Genomic DNA, 23,715 nt, shown 5'->3' on the forward strand with positions numbered 1-23,715 from the left:
CTGCCAGAAGACGCACCCCCTCCACACACACCCCCCCCGCGCTAACAGCCCTCAAACCTCCCCCCAACCAAACTAACCTTTCCTTGTTGGTCAGACGGGACTTGCCCGTGCAGCCGGCAGGCCCGTCTCGTCGAAATGAGGCAGGCCCGCCCCTTCCCGGACCATCCTTCCGAAGCCTAAGGCCTGATTGGCCCAGGCTCTAGAAGCCTGGACCAATCAGGCCTTAGGCATAGAGGGTCCGACCATCCCCACTAAGTCTAAGGCCTGATTGGCCCAGGCGCCTTAGAGCTTGGGCCAATCAGACCTTAGATTAAGTGGGGATGGGCAGACCCGCTATGCCTAAGGCCTGATTGGTCCAGGCTTCTAGAGCCTGGGCCAATCAGGCCTTAGGCTTCGGAAGGATGGGCCGGGAAGGGGCAGGCCCGCCTCATTTCGATGAGATGGGCCTGCCGGCTGCACGGGCAAGTCCCGTCTGGCCAACAAGGAAAGGTTAGTTTGGTTGGGGGGAGGTTTGAGGGCTGTTAGCACGGGGAGGGGGGGTGCGGAGGGGGTGCGTCTTCCGGCAGGAGGGATTGGGCACCCTCCTGCCAGCGATCGGTAGTGTCGGGGGGGGGGGGGGCGGTCGGTATACTTATAGCAGCAGAGAGATCCCTTGCCGCAATAAGTATAGCGGCCGCGTCTACTTACAATGTAGACCAGCATTTTGTTGGCCTACATTGTAAGTGTCTCTTCCTCTACTAGGGAGATGCGTAGGGCCGCTAAGGTTCGCTTAAGGCCCGCCTAAGGCCCTTAGGCGAGCTTAGGTGTCTTGCGGGCCTCACCTTCAATATAGAAAGCCTGCAGGGGGAGCATTTTTTTAAAAAAACGTGCATTCCGATCAGCTGATTAGACAGCTGTAGGACGCCTACAGCTGCCTAAAATCGGGACGCACTATGTAGAATCAGGGCCATAGAGTTCCACCAGAAGGTGTAGTCCAAAAATTTAGCTGATTTCTAATTCTTCAATACATGTAGGATACCAATTGCAATCAGAGAGTCTATCAGCTTAGGTGGGCATTCAGAGTTAGCAAAGCAGGGATGTTGAGAGCGAAGAATGATTACATCAAAGGTTAAGTCTGAAGTGCAGTTGGTAATAGCTTTGATGGTTTTCCAAATTTGAGACCAAAAAGGTTGGATGTTATTGCCCCAGAAGAGCCTATGATCTAAAGTTCCATCAGTAGTGTTGCAGTGCCAGCATGTGGCATTTGGTCTCAGTTTGGCTTTCCACATACGAAAAGGAGTCCAATTAGCATGCCACATGAGAAAGTAGAGGGATTGCGATATTCTTGAAGAAAGTAGTGGGCGATTAGTTTTGGACCCAAACCTGCACCAATCAATATCATAAGTTGCAGTTGTAAATTTGTCTACTCATTGCTTTACTAAATCAGGTGAAAATTTATAGCGATAGTCTCTTAGATTCCGAAACATGAAGGAAACAGCTCTCACACTACCTTTTAACAGTATTTAATTTATCTGGATAATTAAATTTCAAATCAGTAGTGTTAATATCAGAAACCAGAGATAGCCACTGGGTATAGTAATGTTGAATTTGTGGAAAATGTGTGCTTAATATCAAAAATTGAATCATGGAGTATTTGCTAAATAATTATTGTACAAACCAAATTCCAGCTTTTTGCCATTTTTTTCCAAGAAAATGGCTTACCTTTACACTTGATAATTGGGTTACTCCATAATGACATGGAAACATAGAAATATCAGCTGATTTATCAAGAAAGCGGAACACATATTGTGTTGCTCCCAACAAGGTGAATTTTTTGAGCTGTTTGGGAATATGCATGATACTGAGGGCTTGCAAGGGAAAAGAAGAACAAATATGTCTCTCAACTTCTAGCCAAGTGGGTTGTTCTAATGAGTATTGATTGTATAGCCAGTATGCTCCATATTTAGTGAAGGAAGCTAAATGGTGAAAATAAAAATCTGGCAGGTTCATGCCTCCATTTTCTCTAGCAACTCTCAATTTGGGAAGATAAATTCTTGGTTTTTTGTTATTCCAAATAAATTCAGAGTGGTTTTTTTGTGAGCCATTGATAGAACAATTTGCTACAAAGGGAAGGTAGTATAGATAATATAAAAGTGGTTTGGGGAGCTAGAGTCATTTTTGTGGATGAGATTCTCCCCCACCATAACAAATACAGGGGTAACCATTTGGTAATTGATTGGTTTACCAAGCTTTTGATTCTCAAAATATTTAGTTCCTTAATGTGTGAAGATGCCCAAGTATTTGATGGCTGCGGCCGACCATTTAAATTTGAAATGAGATGATTTAGATATGGAAATGAGATCATTTAATGGAAATACCTGATTTCTCCCAATTGACAAACCAGATAGGGAAGAGTAAGCAGTAACTAGCGTAATAAAAGCTGGCAGTGAATGAAGTGGGTTACGAACAAAAGGAGAACATCATCCATATAGGCAGCTAGTTTAACTTGTCTGGATCCCACTTGAATACCCTGAACTTGTGTACAATGTTGTATGGAAGAAAGTAGGGGTTCTAGGGATAGACTAAATTAAAGCGGTGAGAGGGGACAGCCTTGGCGGGTACTCCTTGTAGCCACCACCAGAGCCTCTAAGCAGGTTTCACAGTGCCCCTAGTGACTACAGCTAAAATCAATCTGGACGTAAGACTCAGAATGGAGTCAACCCTGCAGGGACTGCAATACTTTATACAAAAAAACAAACAAACCACAACATTCCAGGTGAAACAATTAACAAAATAAATTTAATGTCAGAATTTTCCAAGCAAAAATAAAATGGCCAAGCAAACACAAAAAAACAATTTCCAGAACAAAACTTCAAGGGAAAATCCTGCATAGAGCTCAGGATTTCTCCACACAGTTCCCTTTACTCCAAAACTGTATTTTATCACTCTAACAGTTTCTTTTCTGCAAAGTTCTTGCCCCTAGCCTGCACCCTGCAGGTCTCAGGTAACTTCAGCTCCTTAGTTGTAACAGTCCCAAATATTCATTCAGCCCAAACATGCAAGCCTTCTGCTAACAGCACTGCTAGGGCCAGGAGAAGTGCCACAAGTTTGCATTTATTAAAGCAAAAAGAAAAACAAACAGCTTTCAAAATCCCTCCAAGATGATGGCAAACTTCTCCCACTAAAGGCACTCTCTGCTTCTTATAAGCTTGTGCTGAGAATAAATATAAAGAATGTAATGTAATGTAAAGAAAAACACCCAGAGCTCTGGCATACCGTGAAAAGGCAAAAATAAAATTATCCTCAATCAGAATGGCAGGAGCAAAAACAAAACCGTTCCATGCAAATGTCCCAATTCAGAAAACAAAACTCACAGTTCATCATTTAGTCGTTTCAAATGGCAGCCAGACCCACCTCCATCAGTTCTGGTGCTGCTAACAATTCTTCCTGAAATTCCATTGGCTCCTCTAGGTCTGGGGCTGTAATCTCTAGAGTGGACCCAGATTCCTCCACTTCCATCGGGTCACAGGCATTACCCTCGCTGGAGCCAGCAACCTCTTCCTTAGGGAGAGACCTGTGCTTTCTTCCTAGCTTACCTAACTGCTTAGTGAGATCCACAGGCTTTTCAAGAGGGGAGCCATGCCCTGTTCTGACTGAGCCTGCTCTCACCTGGGCCTCTCTCTGGCTCCCCTGGTGGACACTAGGGCAATAGCTTTCCTCCCTATTCCTAGGGATAGGTTTAAAATCTATATCCCTAGCTCTGCTGTGTGTAGGATAGGGCCTGTGTAGGGTTTTCTCATCCCCCCATTCTGGGTCAGTGGCATCCTCAAGCGGGTCAGACTGGTGCTGGGAGCTGGCCTTGGCAATCCCTTTTTTGGACCTCTTGCCACCCTTTCTTCTAGCTTTCACAGGGACCTTGGCAGGCCCAGAGCCTGACTAGTCACATCCTATTAAGGGAAAAGATTTTTGTGAGAGAGTTATTAGAATTCTCAAAGTAGGATGCCAATATAAGGTTTCAATCCATTTTATAAAGTATTTATCAAAGTTGAAACAACTCAGAACCCGCAGCAGGAAAGGCCATTTGACACGATCAAAGGCTTTTTTGGCATCGATGGCCAAACCTCCTACGGGCTCTGAGATGTCTTTAACTAAATTGTTAATGAGATGAAAGAGCCGTAAATTGTCACCCATATGTCTATTTTTGATAAAGCCAACTTGGTCCTTATAGATTAATGAGCTTATTGCTTTGTTTAAACGATAGGATTTTTGCCATGATTTTGTAATCTAAATTAAGTAATGATATAGGTCTGTAATTTTTGATTAGAGTGGTATCCCTATCAGGTTTTAGAAAAAACTATAATGGTGGCTTCAGCAAAATTATATATATTTTCTGGACTTTGGTGAATGTAATTGTAATAATTCAAAAGATGAGGAGCCAACAATGTATTGAATGTTTTGAAGAACTCATTGGTAATTCCATCTCAACTGGGAGCTTTGTTATTAGCTAAAGTGGATATAGCAGATAAAATTTCTGAAATCAATATGGGGATTCCAGTTCTTGTTTAATTTTGTTACCTAGTTGAAGGTGAGAAATATTCTCTAAATAGGAATCAATGTCAGATTCAGTGGAGTGGAATTCAGACTGATATAGGTTAGCATAGAATTGTTCAAATTGAGTAGAAATTAAGGCCCTCTTTTACTAAGGTACGCTAACTGATTAGCACGTTCTAATCGAGTTAGCGCACGCTAAACGTTAACATGTGCATGTTAGTCTATGGATGTGTTAGCATTTAGCACGTGCTAATTGGTTAGCTCACCTTAGTAAAAGAGGGGGTAAAGTCTTGATTTGTCACAGTTTGCCCTGTATCAGTCTGAATGGAAGTGATAGTGAATTTCTTCTTTTTAGTTTTGAGATATTTAGCTAGGGATTTTCCCATTACATTATCACCCATATAATGACCCGAGGCACGAATGAAAAGATCCTGTCTGGCCTTGTAGGAAAGAAGAGAGTTATATTCATATTTGAGTTTCAGAATTTGATAGTATGTTATAGGATGTTGAGAGGGATCAGTCATATGTTGTATTTCCAATTGATAGAATGTTCTAGCTCTCTCTTTTTGTATGGATAGATTTTTCTTCCAGGATGAGAGTTTAATGAGTTCACCCAGTAGAGCAGCCTTATATGCTTCCCATAAAATAGAAGGGATGACATCCTGATCCTTAGAATTCAGTAGAAAAAATTGAGTCATGAATTCTTTAATTTTATTAGTAATTTCCTCATCCATTAATAAGTTATTATTTAATCTCCATGAAGAGGACTTTTTAACAGAAGAAGTAACCCAGAGATGTAAGGAAATGGAAGCATGATGCCTGAGTGTTATAGGGTGAATGATAACATTTGTCAGAACCTGAGTAAGTTGCAAAGATATGAGAAAAAAGTCTATTCTTGAATAAGTATTATGTGGTAGTGAGAATATTCTTTATCTTTCGGATTTAAAAGTCTCCAGGGATCTACCAGAGAGAAGTTATCAATGAGATTATGAACTTCTAAATGAAATTTGCATTTGGAAGATTTACAGAAGGGCGATCTGTCCATAAAAAGGTCTTGGGTCTGATTAAAGTCTCCTATAATTATAGAATGGTTCGTAAATTCTAATAATGTGGTCTGGAGATCCTAAAGAACTCTGGATGATCATGGACTGGAGCATATAAATTTAGCAGGATAAATTCTACTGAATGCAACACAACATGCGCTAGGCACCACCTTCCCTCTGTATTTGTTTTATATGAGAGAATGGAGATTGGCATATTAATTTTAAAAAGAATAGAGACTCCGTTCTTCTTTTTATTAGTAGCTAGAGAGAATATATGATTGGAGTAACCTGGAATGGAAAGTTTGAGAGCAGAGGGAAGGTGGGTTTCTTGAAGAAAAATAATATCTGGGTGTTTAGATTTGAGTTAGTTGACGATCTTTGTTCGCTTAATGGGGGCGATTCAAACCATTCACATTGAAAGAAATAATATGTAAATCAGCCATCATCAAAATTATACAGCATTATGAAATTAGGCAGAAACCCCCCCCCCCAATCTTCTCAGAAGAGAAGTAATACGTATGAGTTGAAAGACCACTTAAATACAGAGTGATTATTGGAAGCAATAGAATATATAGAGAAAAACAGTGATTGTCAGCACAAAACACATCCACAAAAAAGGACATGCTGTTGTGCATAGAAATACACAGTTTATGGGTGTATCTGTAAGGACATTTGAGAAAACACTATGGTGTATCCCGCTGCCTCCAAGCTGTGACTTAATGTTCAATATCATACTTTCACGGTGTAGGCATGAGAATTCATTGAAGATCATTTTGATGGAGTCCAGGAAGCTTTGAGGTCCGCCAGGTCCACGTATGTGGTGGTGCGGTTATTATATGTAAGTGACTTTCATCCTGGCAGGGTACATTAATCTGAATTTTGCTCCAATGTCTTTCACTTCTTGTCGAAGAGAGAGAAATTCTCTAAGTTTGTGAGCAGTTGTGTTTGCAAGATCAGGAACTATAAAGAACTTTTTCCCTTGATGCAGAAGCTGAGGGTGATATTTCACCACAGACATAATTTGTAAAACGTGTTGGAAAAGTAGGATCTTTGCCACTAAAGGTCTCGGCAATTTCTGAAATGTGGATGGTTGTGAGGGAATACGATGAACACGTTCGATTTCCAGCGTTTCCACAAATTTGAGGCCTAATACTTTAGGGAGAAATTCGGTCAAAAATGTTATGGCATCAGACCCTTCAAAGTTTTCAGGCAGGCCAATGATTCTTATATTATTTCTCTGCTTCAATTCGATAAATCTTCTTTGTCTCGCTGGAACATGATCAGCATTTTATACCGACGCAGCTTGTTCTTCTAGTGCATCTATGCAATGTCATGCATGAACAAACTGCACATTAAAGGATTCAATTTCCGCGCTTACCAGCTTTGTTTCTTCCACTTGCTCTTTCATAATTACTTTGAAAGATTTCATTTCAGTGATAAGCAGTTCAGGTTGTGAGTCCGTATGCTTCAACGACATTTTTTTCCGGCAAACTGGGACCTGGTTTAGGCCCTTTCCCGCTGGGTTGGGCCGTTGAGGTCAGTTCCAATTTGTTATTTTTTGGAGGGGCCATCAATAAATGATTGCCCGACTTTAATTTAAGTAAATGAGAAAGTTATGCCGAGAAGGGATGAGATAATCTTTGAAATTAAAGTTGGCATGGAGGAGCTTCTATTCCATGCACCTACTCATTGTTCTTGCCAGGCTCCGCCTCCTCCTTTTTATATTTTAATAAAAAGATCTAACGATAAAATCATAAGTATTCAAAGCTTGTGCAGATAAGGACAGATCTCACGGAAACAGGATGGGGACGGAGACGGCATCAAAGTCGGTGGGGACAGGGACACAGAGCCTGTGGGACGAGGACAAACTTTGTCCCCATGTCATTCTCTATCTCTTTTGCATATACTCAGGATGGGCTGACCCTGCACGATCTTGTAACTGCTCACAATGTGAGGGCTGTGGATGCATCTTTAGCCCATTTGCTCCGCATCCATTGAAGAAATTTGCAAGGCAGCAACATGATCTTTCATCCACACCTTCATTGCTCACTACTGTGTGGAGCAAAATTCCAGGCAGGATATCCAATTTTTGACAAGCAGTAATGCAAAATCTTTTTAATACTTGAATGTCAACTCTGCTCTCTGGCCCTTTTCTTCACCATGCTCACTTTCTATTTCAGATACCAACCTCATTTATAAAAATATGTATGCCTGGTAGTTAGTGAGTCCCACATGTGAGAATATTTATGCCTGCTTGTCCTCGGAGAAATCAAAGTTACTTACCTCTAGTAGGTGTTCTCCGAGGTCAGCAGGAATATATTCTCACATCGCTCCCTCTCCCCGAGGAATTGTTGTCTTAGCTTTTATGCGGTAATGGTGGTCCTGTGCTTGAGCATCAAGCAGGAGGGAACCAGCACATGCATGGTGGGAACACTGCCTATAAAGATTTGAAGTGACAGTGCACGCGGCAGTGTCCCACTGGGCTCTGTTAAGGATGTCACTCATGTGATAATATATGCTTGATGTTCTCAGAGAACACCATCTATAGGTAAGTAACTTTGCTTTCCCTTTAAATTACAGTGGTTAGAAATTAAATTTAAATTTAGATCACATTTCTAACCACTGAATTAAAAAAACAAACAAAAAACTAGTGGCTTTGTAGTCCAGTCCTAAGACCAAGAGCCCTAAGTAAGAGAGTTTAGCCTATACCATGAGTAGGTGATCTACACATTTAGAAGTAAGGATGCTTCTAAAATAAGAGACTTAGGTCCCGATTCTCTATGGTCCAAATTAAAATCCTATGGGTCGCAATAATGCTGGTAAATTTTTCAATTTCAAAACAGCAAGCAGTGTTCAAAGAACTTTGCATGCAAATGAGTGAGCAATGACATAAATGATGGAAATCCCATCGGATCAGTCATTGGAGAAAGCGACTGGCATATGCTCAGAATAGTTCACAGAAAGAGACATAAATGTGCGCATGCACTAGGAAATGCTAAGTCGTAGGCATGCATGAGTGTGGATCATAGGCGTGCCTTATTGTAGTGCATCATAGGCGCACATGATAAGTGTCCGTCGATCCCATTTTGAGGGAGGGAGAGGAGGGAGCAGAGAATTACCTACAAACAAGCCATACAATTGTGAAAATACGTAAATACGTATGCTTTTTTCTATACTGTTTCGGCAGCACATAGTGCCCTTACCCTGTATTTTTTGTTTTTGAACTTTTAACAAACATGCATGAGACACACCTAAACTAAACTAAACCTTAAGTTTATATACCGCATCATTTCCACGGATGTTGTGGAGCTTGGCACGGTTTACAAGAACTTAAAATATAGGAAGAGAAGGAAAAAAAAAAGGTTTACATGAACTTATATATAGAAGAGAAGAGTAAGGGGGGATAGAATTACATTTTAGTGAAAAGCCAGGTTTTCAGTTGCTTGCGGAATAATTGGAGGGAGCCCAGGTTCCGCAGCGGGGTAGTAAGGTCGTTTCAAAGACCTGTGATTCTGAAGAGAAGAGATTTTCCCAGTTTGCCTGCATAGCGAATACCGTGTAGAGAGGGGAAGGATAATTTATTCCTTTGGGTGGGTCTGGTAGAGTCGGGACTCAAGGAGTTATAAGATAGTGGGATTAAGGGAGGAAGGATGCCGTGAATGATCTTAAAAGCCAGGCAGGAACATTTGAAATGGATTCTGGAAATCACTGGGAGCCAGTGAAGTTTGGCTAGGAGTGGGGAGACATGGTCAGACTTGCGTTTTGCAAAGATCAACTTGGCTGCAGTATTCTGGATTAGCTGGAGTCTTTGAAGAATTTTTTTGATAGGCTTAAGTAGATGGCATTGCAGTAGTCTAATTTGGAGAGGATGATGGATTGGACAAGGACGGCGAAATGTTGTTGGCGAAAATAGGATCTTACTTTCCTCAGCATGTGGAGGCTGAAAAAGCATGATTTAGCCAAGGAGTTGAGGTGGTCATTGAGGGAGAGAGAAGAATCGATAATGATGCCAAGGACCTTTGAAACATGTGCAGGAGACATGCTTCTTTTTTATTTTTTTTTTTAGTTCAATGATTTTATTGAATATTATAGGAATTATAAACAGAAGGCAGTTCAAACATATAGAATCATAATAAAAATCATGTATCAAATATTCGTATCTACAATCATTTGAATAAAACTAGATTAATGAAAAGGATCCAGAGTATCTGGAACTGCTTAGAAAAGGAATAGAAGAAGACAGAGAAGCAGGAGGGATAAGAGAAAGATAAAGGAAGAGAGAGAGAATGAGAAATAGAGAGAGATAGAGAGAGAGAAAGAGAGAGGCAGAAGTGTCTATAGAGCAGAACGAACATATGAATCTAAGAATGGCCAAGGTGATTTGTTTCGTGTCAAGTTTGTGGAAGATCGAGAAAACAATTTCTTCTCATACGCATAAGATTCAAATTTGTGGTACATACTTAAAGAGTTCCACCAAAAAGTGTAGTCTAGCAATGAGGATGATTTCCAGTTTTTCAGAATATGCATTAGAGCTGTCACGAACATGGTGTCAATGAGTTTAGGCGGGCAATTTGATTGTGCAAAACATGGGTGTTGAGAACGAAGAATTATAATGTCCATGGAGATCACTTCTGAACATTTAGTGATAGATTTTATGGTATCCAAAATACGAAGCCAAAAGGAGTGAACCATATTGCAGTGGAAAAGCATGTGATCGAGAGTTCTGGGTGCTTTCAGACAGTTCCAACAGGTAGAGTCTTGTTGTAGATTCGCTTTCCATTTACGATATGGAGTCCATACTGCATTCCACATAACAAAGTACATTGATTGTGAAACTCTGGATGATAAAAGAGGACGATTTGTGGAAGACCAGAAGAGTTCCCAATCTATTTCAGAAAGCGTGGTTTTCAAAATAGAGTCCCAATGGTTCATAGATTGAGTTGAAAAAGTGAAGAAGTGATCTCTTAGTATACCATAAAAAAGAGATATTGCCTTACCCTTCAGTAAAGCCAGAGTAGACCAATGACGAACAGTATGAATAGAGGTCATAAAATCAGGGCGTATATGTATATTATCTAATATTCCAGTAAGCATAAGCCATTGTGATCGTACAGAGGATGGGAGTGAGTATGTGGAACGGAAAATATCAAAGGGGACAAAAGAATTAGAGGAGATCAATTGATGAACAAACCATACACCCGCCCGCTGCCACCTTTTCCATGAGAGGGATCTTCCGTTGATCTGAATTTTAGAGTTATTCCAAAGGGACATGAGTGGGCCTTCATCAGCGTGAATTTCAGCCGCTGCATCTAATAGGCGTAAAGCATGCTGCGTTGCACATAATAAAGAATACTTTCTCAAGTGTCTAGGTATTGACACTGTAAGAAAGCACGAGACGTGTAGTGGTGTACATAAAAACCGTTCCATTTCAAACCATGCTGGTTGATCTTGAGGGTTCGAATCAACTATCCATTGAGCTCCATATTTGGCTAATGATGCAATGTAATAGTAGTAAAAATCTGGTAGATTTAGACCGCCATTAATCTTAGAGGCCTTCAGCTTGGCGAGAGCAATACGAGGTTTTTTCTTGTTCCAAATAAATTCAGAAATTTTCATATTAAGCCAATGAAAGAATTTTTTCCGGCATAAAAGGGGAAGCATAGAAAGAATGTAATTAATTTGTGGAGCCAGAGTCATTTTAATGGAGGCTATTCTACCCCACCAGGACAGATAAAGCGGAGACCAACGCGTTGTAGTATTTAAAATTAAATTTTTGATTTTGGATATGTTAAGATCCTGAGCATGATCTGGATCTTTATGAATTAGGATTCCCAAATATTTCACAGCTCCTTGTGACCATGGAAAAGAGAAGTGAGCTAGATCTGAGAAGGAAATATGGTCATTAAGAGGAAAGATCTCCGACTTCTCCCAATTGACAGAGTATCCCGAGAGACGAGAATATTGGGAAACTATGTAAATGAGATGGGGTAGAGAGAAAAGGGGATCTCTGAGAAAAAGGAGAACGTCATCAGCATAAGCTGCCAATTTAATGTCTCGATTGGATGAGGGAATACCTTTTATTAGGGAACACTGTCGGATAGCAGATAATAAAGGTTCCAATGCTAGATCAAATAATAATGGTGAAAGGGGACAGCCTTGACGGGTACCTCTGTAAAGGGAAAATCTATTAGAGAGAGAGTTATTAATCAGGATACGGGCCGTGGGTTGACGATATAATGTTTCTATCCAATTTGTGAAAAAGGAACCAAAGTTGTACCATTTCAGTACTCGGAATAAGAAAGGCCACTCCACTCGGTCAAAGGCCTTTTCAGCATCGATGGCCAGGCCAATCACAGGCTCCGACATTGTTTTAGCGTGAGCATTTATATGATGAAATAAACGTATATTATCTCCTATATATCTTTGTTTGATGAATCCTGTTTGATCTTTATGTACGAGGGTTGGGATCACTGTGTTAAGTCTTAGTGATAGAATTTTCGCCATGATTTTGTAATCCAAATTGAGGAGAGAGATAGGACGAAAATTTTTAACCATAGTAGCATCCCTATCTGGCTTGGGAATAACTACAATGGTGGCCTCAGTGAAGTTAAATTGTTTGTCCGGAGTGGAGTGGAGGAAATCATAATATGTTAGAAGTTGAGGTGCCAAGAGAGCTCGGAAACTTTTAAAAAACTCACCAGTAAAACCATCTGGTCCAGGGGCTTTCCCAGCGGGTAAGGTGGATATAGCAGTCTCAATCTCATTTGTAGTTATAGGAGCATCTAGTTTTGTTTTAATAGATTCCGATATAGTCGGATGATTTAAAGAAGCAAGAAAAGAATCTATGTCCGAATCAGGGGCCGAAGACTCAGAATGATATAGGGCAGTATAAAATTTTTCAAATTGGGAGGAAATCAACGGTCTGGTTCTTACTAATTGTCCTGATGGGTCTTGAATAGCTGAAATGTGTAAACGTTTTGATTTGGTTTTGAGATATCTAGCTAAAGGGCGACCCATGAGATTATCTCCCATATAGTGACCAGAAGTTGAAAGGAGACATGCTTCTAACACCATATAACAACTCTACTGGCACCTCCAGACCTGCCAATAAATTTGGAGCATTAAAGGTCGGCGCTTCATTTTGTGTAGCATCAGCCAATGTCTGGCCATCACCAGAAGTACTCATTTTAATACATTTTGTAATGATTATCAGAGGCTGTTACAAAGCAGGGAAAAGACCACTGAAATATTTGATGTTAAACCTTTTGTGCTGCAAGCGTTTTGTCATTTTAGCAGCCCATTTCTGAACTGCTTTTGGATAGTGTGGTTGCATAGTTATCTTATTTGCACAAGGAATGCCATCATAAATATTTGATAACAACCTTTTTTATTATTATTTACTTGCCTGCTGTCCTCAGACCAGCTGCTAAAAATCAGAATGTTGTTCTAGACCTGTGGTGCATGTTTAAAAGCCTTACAATTTGTTACATTTATACTGCGGGCCAGTGAGGTAAATGCTCCGACGCTCATAGAATTCCTAAGAGTGTCAGAACATTTACCTCACCAGTCTACAGTAGAAACCTCTACCACAGCTTTATAAAAGGAGCCCAATGTTAGATAAAATAGCTACTTTGTACCTCTTACTTGTTTTCGTCTGCTTTAACTTTTTATGTATAGGCATTTGAAGATATTTATATTGAACAGAGAAAGACTATTAAGATCATCCTGGAATATGCTGATAAGGTCTTCACTTACATTTTTATTTTGGAAATGCTTCTAAAATGGATAGCATATGGATTTGCAAAATATTTCACTAATGCTTGGTGTTGGCTGGATTTCCTCATTGTTGATGTAAGTATAGTTAATTTTTTTAAATTTTACATTGTTTTGAATTTTCTCCACATTTTGTTTAGCTGTCAGTAATATGAATAGAAACATAGACACATAGAAAGATGACGGCAGAAAAGGGCTATAGCCCATCAAGTCTGCCCACTGTACTGTCCCATCCCCTTAAGTCTGTGCCCTAGTGGCCCAAACCCTTAACTCGGCCCTCGCAGGGATCTCACATAGGTATCCCATTTATTCTTAAAGTCTGGCATGCTGCTGGCCTCGATCACCTGCACCGGAAGCCTGTTCCAATGATCAACCACTCTTTCCGTGAAGAAATACTTCCTGGTGTCTCCATGAAATTTCCCGCCCCTGAGTTTGAGCAGATGCCCTCTTGTGGCCGAGTGTCCTTTGAGAAAGAAAATATCATCTTCCACCTCGATACGTCCTGTGATGTATTTGAATATCTCGATCATGTCTCCCCTCTCCCTACGTTCCTCGAGAGTGTAGAGCTGCAATTTGTCCAGTCTCTCTTCGTACGAGAGACCCTTGAGCCCGAGGATCATCCTGGTGGCCATCCGCTGAACCGAATACTGTACCTGAATGAATATATTTTATTTTGAAGTCAATATTTGGCCTTAGTAGTTATGTATTAGAACATATGCCCTTTAAGTGTATCAATGCTGATAGTATTGTAATATTGTGCTTATACCAAATCATTGATTACCGTAATCTTTACAGCAAGGATTTTTTCTTAGAACCTAAAGAAACATATAATGGAGGAATTTAGTGATCCTCCTTGTTGAGGGGCTGTTTTACTAAAGCTTAATGCACACTTAGGGCTCCTTTTACGAAGCCGCGGTAGCGGTTTTAGCGCACGCTAAACTCACACTACACGGCTAAAACTAACGCCAGATCAATGCTGGTGTTAGTGTCTAGCGCAGCCGGCAGTTTAGTGCGCACTATTACGCGCGTTAAACAGCTAACGCAGCTCTGTAAAAGGAGCCCTAAATGCTGCAAGTTCTATTTTATACCTGTGGGCCACATGATATTTAGTGCATGCTAATGTTCATTAGCATATGCTAAACTTTAGTAAAAGAACTCCTTAGTCGTTATTAGCCAATTTTCCTTTTACCTTATTAAGAATATTAATTAACAGGCTAACTTTTTTTGTTGCATTTCAAAAATAATATTCACAAGCATTGCACATGATAAAGAAAAGAGCATTTAACAAAAACATTTTTCGAAAGAGGTGAGGTACAAAATGAAGAAAAAAAATGTACTGCAGAGTCCTTTATAAAGAGAGAAAACCAAATAAATATATCTCTGAAGCTAAAGGACAGACAAGGTAATATTAAGCAAAAGAATGTACAGAGTGGAAATTATATATCAAATTACCATACATACTTGGATGTAAACCAATCCGAATATAAACAGAGGTAACCTTTTTTTCTTCTAAAAAGGGGGAAAAAGGTTAACTTGAATATAAATTGAGGGTTTATATTAAAGTGCCCTGCTCTGCCAGGTTCTGCACCCAGCCCCCCCTCTCTCCCTCCATGCCCTGCTGTGCTCTTCATCCAGCCTCCCTCCCCTCCCCCTCTCATGCTTCCCCTGCCCTGCCAAGCTTTGCAACCTCTCCCTACTCCTCCCCATAATATATTTCAGGCATTTCTCCTGGCCTGCCATAAGCCCTGGTGGTCTAGCGGTGACCCGGAACATGAGGGACCCTCCTTCCTCCTGTCCCGGTTGACTCTAAAACATCATCCCCCCACCTCTCAGATCTCTAGAATACCTATCTTGAAAGCCCTTGTGGTCTGGCAGTGAACCAGGGCTGGAGTGATCTTACACTTCTGCCCCATGCTAGCCACTATAGAAACATGACGGCAGATAAAGTCTGAAATGTCTGCCGCGAGTTCTCACAGCAAACTTCACAAGACTGCAGGAACTCTGAGAACTCTCAGCAGCCATTTTAGATAGCAGCTTGCATGGGGCAGGAGTGTAGGAAGATCACTTCAGCTCTGGTTCACTGCTGGACCAGCAAGGCTTTCAAGATAGGCATTCTAGACGTCTAGGAGGTGGGACAGAGGTGGAATGTTTTAGAGTCAACTGGGACAGGAGGCAGGAGGGATCCCTCCTGTACTGGCTCACCTCTGGACCACTAGAGCTTACATCAGGCCCGGGGGAGGCCTGCAACAGGTCCAGGAAGGAGGCAGGAGGGCACCGACTCAAATATAAACAAATACCACCATTTTGGGGCCATTTTTTTGCCCCCCCCCAAATCTCAATTTATATTCAGATATATACGGTATACAAGCCTAATATCTTTTAAGTTACTTCACAGTAAACAGGCCCGGGAAGCTCCATTATCCCAGGAAAAGTAGGCAGCATATTCTCACATGTGGGTGACATCATCCACAGAGCCCCAGTATGGACAGCTTTAAAAGTACATTGCCACTTTAAGAACTTAAGAAAGTTTGTGAACTGCCCACACCGCGCATGCGCGAGTGCCTTCCCACCCGACACAGGCTTGCGGCTCCTCAGTTCTTAGTTTTCCACGGAGCTAAGAAACCGTGTCTCTGAACATTGTTCAGTTTTTTGCCATTTGCCTTCCCGTTCACGCATTTTTTATCTTTCAACTCTTAAGCTTTTTAAAAGTTTACTTCCTTTAAAAAAAGAAAAGTAAACGAGGCCGAGGCCTTCATTTTTCCATACCATTGATTTGGCTGACGCGGTCTTTTCAACCTTTTCGGGCCGCTATTGGGTTAAAAAAAACAGTGCTGCAGGTGCCCAAGGCCAATCTCTCTTCCAACAGTTGGTGCTTCCAGTCTCTTAGCCTAGAATGCCGGGGGGAACTTCTATCTGGTGTACTAACCTGCAGAAATGTTTGATAATCAGCCAGAAACTTCAACAGGAAAGATTGTTCGGGACCAGCATGGGCATCGATTAGACTTTGCAACCTTCGTCATCAAAGACATCGACATCAGCATCAGGAAACATCGCTCCACTGGTAAGCCAGTTCAGAGGCTGCCAGCTTCCTAGCCAGCATCGCAGGTCACTTTTGCATCGAGTCTCTTGATGCCAACCAAGTAGCAATGGCCACTTTCCAGCTTGCCCCAACCTTGAGGTGTGCATTCTCATTGAGGTCACCCTCTTCGATGCTACTGGCAAATAAGCCAAAGGTGCCGGTGCTTTTCTTCTGGGTACAGCTCGATGCGCTGTTCTGAAGGAATTTGGGTGATGCATGTATACTGATTACCCCAGTATCGAATCCCTCGGTACTGGCTTAACCTAAGTACATGGCTATCAGGTTCTAAAGTACCGCAGCTGGTTCATCTAGAGTGACATCAACGTTCCATGTCTAGGTATCGATCCTCTCACCACTGGTCCAGTTCTTCATCGACAATCCAATGAGTACCGTTCCTCCTCGCATGCTTTGAAGAGAAAAATCGCTCTCTCCGGATCTTTGAAGAGAAAAATAGCTTCGCATCATACTTCTTCCTACTCATTGGACCGATACCGGACTTGAAGTAAGAATCGATCTTCTTGATGCATTTCTTCACCAGGGTCTTCATATCCTTCTGAATTGCAGTCTGATTCAATTCAGGACTTCTCTGAGCCTACAACAGAGGCTTATGACACTCCTTTGGAAAATCTCCACACCAGTGTCCACCAATGGCTAAATCTTATACTGAAAGACTTTCTTTCAATATATGCATTTGGCAGTTGGGGAAAGAGTTACCACTCGAGCTGGAAGCTGATTCTGCCTACAGTGCTGAATGGAGGGCTTAGATTATAATCAACCTCCTAAAGAACTTCTCAATGAGAGTCTTCATAAGGACTAGGAAACACCCTTTATCATTACAGGGGCTCCCAGAAACTTTGACTCTCTCTCTCTCTCTCTCTCTCTCTCTCTCTCTCTCTATATATATATATATATATATATATATATATATATATATATATATACCAGTCACTAGTGGTACAGTTGACTTTGAGAAAATCTACTCCATCAAGAGTCTTTGCTTTCAGTGCCATCAGCTCGTAAAAGCCGCACTACGGGCATGTTTGGATGTTCTTTGTTCCAATACTCCGTGATGGCGAACAGAGTACCAAATTACAATTTCTATATCCTCTGCTATGTAACATAGTAACATAGTAGATGACGGCAGATAAAGACCCGAATGGTCCATCCAGTCTGCCCAACCTGATTCAATTTAAATTTTTTAATTTTTTCTTCTTAGCTATTTCTGGGCAAGAATCCAAAGCTTTACCCTGTACTGTGCTTGGGTTCCAACTTCCAAAATCTCTGTTAAGACTTACTCCAGCCCATCTACACCCTCCCAGCCATTGAAGCCCTCCCCAGCCCATCCTCCACCAAACGGCCATATACAGACACAAACCATGCAAGTCTGCCCAGTACTGGCCTTAGTTCAATATTTAATCTTATTTTCTGATTCTAGACCCTTTGTGTTCATCCCATGCTTCTTTGAACTCAGTCACAGTTTTACTCTCAACCACCTCTCTTGGGAACGCATTCCGTAAAGTAGAATTTCCTAACATTGCTCTTGAATCTACCACCCCTCAACCTCAAATTATGTCCTCTAGTTTTACCATTTTCCTTTCTCTGAAAAAGATTTTGTTCTACGTTAATACCCTTCAAGTATTTGAACGTCTGAATCATATCTCCCCTGTCTCTCCTTTCCTCTAGGGTATACATATTCAGGGCTTCCAGTCTCTCCTCATATGTCTTCTGGCGCAAGCCTCCTATCATTTTCGTCGCCCTCCTCTGGACCGCCACAAGTCTTCTTACGTCCTTCGTCAGATACGGTCTCCAAAATTGAACACAATACTCCAAGTGGGGCCTTACCAATGACCTGTACAGGGGCATCAACACCTTCTTCCTTCTACTGACTACGCATCTTTTTATACAGCCCAGCATCCTTCTGGCAGCAGCCACTGCCTTGTCACACTGTTTTTTCACCTTTAGATCTTCGGACACTATCACCCCAAGGTCCCTCTCCCCGTCCGTGCATATCAGCTTCTCTCCTCCCAGCATATACAGTTCCTTCCTATTATTAATCCCCAAATGCATTACTCTGCATTTCTTTGCATTGAATTTTAGTTGCCAGGCATTAGACCATTCCTCTAACTTTTGCAGATCCTTTTTCATCTTTTCTACTCCCTCTTCGGTGTCTACTCTGTTACAAATCTTGGTATCATCTGCAAAAAGGCACACTTTTCCTTCTATCCCTTCAGCAATGTCACTCACAAACATATTGAACAGGATTGGCCCCAGCACTGATCCCTGAGGGACTCCACTACTCACCTTTCCTTCCTTCGAGTGACTTCCATCAACCACCACCCTCTGGCGTCTATCCGACAGCCAGTTTCTGACCCAGTTCACCACTTTGGGTCCTAACTTCAGCCCTTCAAGTTTGTTCAACAGCCTCCTATGAGGAACTGTATCAAAGGCTTTGCTGAAATCCAAGTAAATTACATCTAGCATATGTCCTCGATCCAGCTCTCTGGTCACCCAATCAAAAAATTCAATCAGGTTCGTTTGGCACGATTTACCTTTTGTAAAGCCATGTTGCCTCGGATCCTGTAACCCATTAGATTCAAGGAAGTACACTATCCTTTCTTTCAGCAAAACTTCCATTATTTTTCCAACAACTGAAGTGAGGCTCACCGGCCTGTAGTTTCCTGCTTCATCCCTGTGACCACTTTTATGAATAGGGACCACATCCGCTCTCCTCCAATCCCCAGGAATCACTCCCGTCTCCAGAGATTTGTTGAACAAGTCTTTAATAGGACTCGCCAGAACCTCTCTGAGCTCCTTTAGTATCCTGGGATGGATCCCGTCTGGTCCCATTGCTTTGTCCACCTTCAGTTTTTCAAGTTGCTCATAAACACCCTCCTCTGTGAACGGCGCAGAATCTACTCCATTTTCTCGTGTAACTTTGCTAGACAATCTTGGTCCTTCTCCAGGATTTTCTTCTGTGAACACAGAACAGAAGTATTTGTTTAGCACATTCGCTTTTTCCTCATCACTTTCCACATATTGGTTCCCAGCATCTTTTAGCCTAGCAATTCCATTTTTCATCTTCCTCCTTTCACTAATATATCTGAAAAAATTTTTGTCTTCCTTTTTTACATTTTTAGCCATTTGTTCTTCCATCTGTGCTTTCGCCAGACGTATCTCTCTCTTGGCTTCTTTCAGTTTCACCCTGTAGTCCTTTCTGCTCTCCTCTTCTTGGTTTTTTTTATATTTCACGAATGCCAACTCTTTCACCTTTATTTTCTCAGCTACTAGGTTGGAGAACCATATCGGCTTCCTTTTTCTCTTGTTTTTATTGATTTTCTTCACATAAAGGTCCGTAGCCATTTTTATCGCTCCTTTCAGCTTAGACCACTGTCTTTCCACTTCTCTTATGTCCTCCCATCCTAACAGCTCTTTCTTTAGGTACTCTCCCATAGCATTATAGTCCGTACGTTTGAAATCTAGGACTTTAAGTATCGTGCGGCCGCTCTCCACTTTAGCCGATATATCAAACCAAACCATTTGATGATCGTTACTTCCCAGGTGAGCACCCACTCGAACATTAGAGATACTCTCCCCATTTGTGAGGACCAGATCCAATATCGCTTTTTCCCTTGTGGGTTCCGTCACCATTTGTCTGAGCAGAGCCTCTTGAAAGGCATCCACAATCTCCCTACTTCTTTCCGATTCTGCAGACGTAACATTCCAGTCTGCATCCGGCAGGTTGAAATCTCCCAACAGCAGAACCTCCTCTTTCCTTCCAAACTTTTGGATATCCACAATCAGATCCTTATCAATTTGCTGCGATTGAGTCGGAGGTCTGTAGACTACACCCATATAGATAGAAGTTCCATCTTCTCTTTTCAGAGCAATCCATATCGCTTCTTCCTCTCCCCAGGTCCCTTACATTTCGGTCGCTTGGATATTGATCTTTACATAGAGAGCTACTCCTCCACCTTTTTGACCATCTCTGTCCTTCCTAAAAAGATTATATTCTGGTATGTTTGCATCCCATCCATGTGATTCACTGAACCATGTCTCTGTGATAGCGACAATATCTAGATCTGCCTCTAACATCAGGGCTTGCAGATCATGAACTTTGTTGCTTAGACTACGAGCATTTGTGGTCATTGTTTTCCAGGTATTTTTCAGCGATAATCTCCTTTTTCGTATGGATTTTTGTTTCGTTTCACTTTCTGTTGCAATACTAAGAAATGAGTTGCTGATATTGCTTATGTTGCAGTCTTTACTACTATCACATCTTTTCTTTTGCCGGGGGTGGTCTCTATAATTGTCCTTCGTACATACACCACCCCCACCTTCTAGTTTAAATGCCTAGAAAAATATTGTCTAAATTTCTCTGCAAGGTTTCTTTTTCCTGCTGTAGTAATATGTAGCCCATCAGTGCAATATAGCTTCTTGTCCTTCCATGTATTTCCCCATCCTCCTTTGTACCTGAAGCCTTCTTGATGACACCAGGCTTTGAGCCATCTATTAAAGTCCTCTGTGTTTTTCACTCTTTGCTCCCCCTTTCCATATGCAGGCAGTATTTCAGAAAAAGCTAAAGTGTTTACAAAAGGTTTCACGCCCTCACCAAGCTCCCGAAAAGCTTTCTGTGCTGCAAGTGTGGAGTTGTTGGCCAGGTCATTTGTTCTCAGATGGATGACAACATCAGTGTTAAAATCCTTAGTTTCTTCCTGTATTTGCCTGGAACTCCTGGTAGCTGAGGATCCTGGAAGACATTTCACTATTTTGGTCTCCTCGACTTGTGTTCCAAGGTTAATGCCTCTGATGATGGAATCCCCCAACAGTAATAGTTTCCTGTTTTTGGCCTTTTTATTTGTGCTTAGGGTGTGCGCTCTCTTGAGTTACCTTCATTGGTTCCAGTCCCACCTCCCTTCTGTTTTCTTGAGTATCGCAGTGCACTAGTGGAGCGAAGGAATTCTGTAGAGGTAATATTTGTGAAGGTGGATGTTTCTGTGTTACATGTAAAGCATCTTTTTCGGAAATTGCCTTCTTTTGATGAATAACTTCCTTCTCAACATCTACAGGAATTTCATCATATCTCTCAATCCTTTTACCTACCTAGAATGTGTCAGGCTGGATCTGCTTATCCATGGTCTAAGGAGGAATCTAACATGGGTGTAGAGTCTGTAAAGTTGGGTTCCTCCACATGGTATTCAGCAGCAACTTGACATGCATCAAATGAGTTGTGACTGTTTCAAGATTCCACCATGGGGCATAGAGCCTGTAAGGTGGCTCTTTCCTTTTGTTTCGATTCAATTATATGTGAAATGGCGGGATCTAACAGGGGTGTAGATTCTGTAAGTTAGATTCCCACCATCTTAAAACTTTCCACTGTTTTATCCTTGAAGCAGGATCAACCAGGTTTTTTTTAATTGCAACATGTCTTCCACTGTTTCATCAGTGTTTATACAGTACCATCTAGAAGACATCCATTTACTTTAAATCTTTTTCCCTACACTTGTTCCTTAATGAAAATTCACCACACCACTTTTACTCCATCTTCTTCTGATTCCAAAAGCTCGGAGGTTTGGGAGTGGCTATAGGGGAGGAGGAGGAGGCTACTATTTTTAAAAAAAAAAAATTTTGTCAATGACTTTCTCTTCACTTAATGACTATGCCCCCAGATTATCCTCCAAGAGAGTCTTTTTTCAAGTCATCTCTTCTTCTCGAGAGATGGTATCTCTTCTTCTCGTCAAAGAAAAATTTCACCTCTGCAGAAAAACCATGGTTTTTTACTTTGGTATTTCCTCATCCCAAAAGGGAAGAGAGGTCTACGGCCAATTTTAGACCGCAGGGGCCTGAACAAATTTCCACTGGGGAGGAAAAGTTTTATATGTTGCCTCTGTTAACTTTATATTCCCTCTTGGATCACAATGACTGGTTATGCTCCCTAGCTCTGAAAAGAAGTTTCTTCTCATATTTCAATGCATCTGATCTTCTGGAAATTACTCAGTTTTCAGATAGTGCAGCGCCAATATCAATATAGAGACCTGCCTTTTCGCCTTGCATCCTCTTCCAGAGTATGCATCAAGTGCCTGGTTGTAGTGGCAGCGGCATTACAGAAGCAGGGTCTCCAGGTTTTCCCTGTCTGGATGATTGGCTCATCATTGATCCAATCGCTGTGAGTTTTCGCAGTGACTTAGTCTACAATTCTCTTTTTTTAAATTTAATTTATCATTTTCAAATTACAAATCAAGCATCCACTTGTACAGAAAGATAAAGATAAGCCAATAAAGTATTCATTCTAACATCTCAAACATCAATAAAGAAGAAAATCAATATAGCTTAACTTCAGCTCAAGTCCACAATTAGGATCCAAGGTATACATAGTGAAAAATTAAAAGAAATTTAGCAAACTAAATTGCTGGGTGAAGAAAAAAACAGGCCCTTTAGACTGAGACAGGATAACAAATAATCAATATAGCCCTCATAATTCCCCTTAAGTCTGAGGCGCTGTAGACAAGAATGTTGTCAGCTGGCTTGGATCAAAGAAAACATATTTTTTCATACAGTATTGTATCACACATTTACAAGGGTGTCAGAGAAAAAAGGTCACCCCCAAAGCTATAACTCCTGGTTTTAAAAGAAGAAATTTGTGTCTCCTTTTTTGCGTATCTCGAGCCAGATCTGGAAAAATCAATATTTTAAGTCCCATAAATTGTTATTGTCTATTTTTAAAGAAAAGCCTGAGCAACCAGTTTTTATCTGGTGCTATGGCTACTGTAATCAAAAGCGTCGCCGGGTTAGCCATTTCTATGTCAGAAAGTTCCAATATTGCTGTAACATCAAGTGGTTGCTGGTCCCCTTCTTGTCTTCAGAAATTTCTAAAATTTCCATCATATAGCGTTTCACTATATCTCTTGGAGATATTGTTGCAACCCTTGGAAAATTAATCAATCTGAGATTATTATTTCGGGAAGTATTTTCTAAGAATTCCAGCTTCCTTCTCAAATTGATATTGTCCTTAATTAGTGTTTCTCTAGTCTGTTTAGATACTTTCAATTCTTGGTGGATATTTTCTAAATAACTTTTTGTATCATCAAATTCAACTTTGATGTTTTCCACTATAGTCTCTTGGACTTTAAATCTTTCTTCCAACTGTTTCAGGTGAGGTTTAACTGACTTTGCCAAGTCTGCCACAAGATCCCAAAGGGAATCCAGGGTTACCTCTCTGGGTTTTTCAGTTGTATATGAAACACTTGTATAATGAGAAATCTCATCAGTTGGCATCCCCTCTTGGACAGCACT

The 23,715-nt window shown here is 41.2% G+C and overlaps 1 protein-coding gene across 1 annotated transcript in view; it reads left to right on the plus strand.

Annotated features, from left to right (window-relative positions):
* Positions 1-23,715, plus strand: part of LOC117360618 (sodium channel protein type 2 subunit alpha-like) — a 349,967-nt gene that overhangs the window by 234,463 nt on the left and 91,789 nt on the right. The window contains exon 20 of the mRNA XM_033944654.1: positions 13,251-13,424. Coding sequence (XP_033800545.1) covers positions 13,251-13,424 — 174 coding nt within the window. The remainder of the gene's footprint in view (positions 1-13,250; positions 13,425-23,715) is intronic.

The sequence above is a fragment of the Geotrypetes seraphini genome, chromosome 5 (genome assembly GCF_902459505.1).
Source record: "Geotrypetes seraphini chromosome 5, aGeoSer1.1, whole genome shotgun sequence".
NCBI lineage: Eukaryota > Metazoa > Chordata > Amphibia > Gymnophiona > Dermophiidae > Geotrypetes > Geotrypetes seraphini.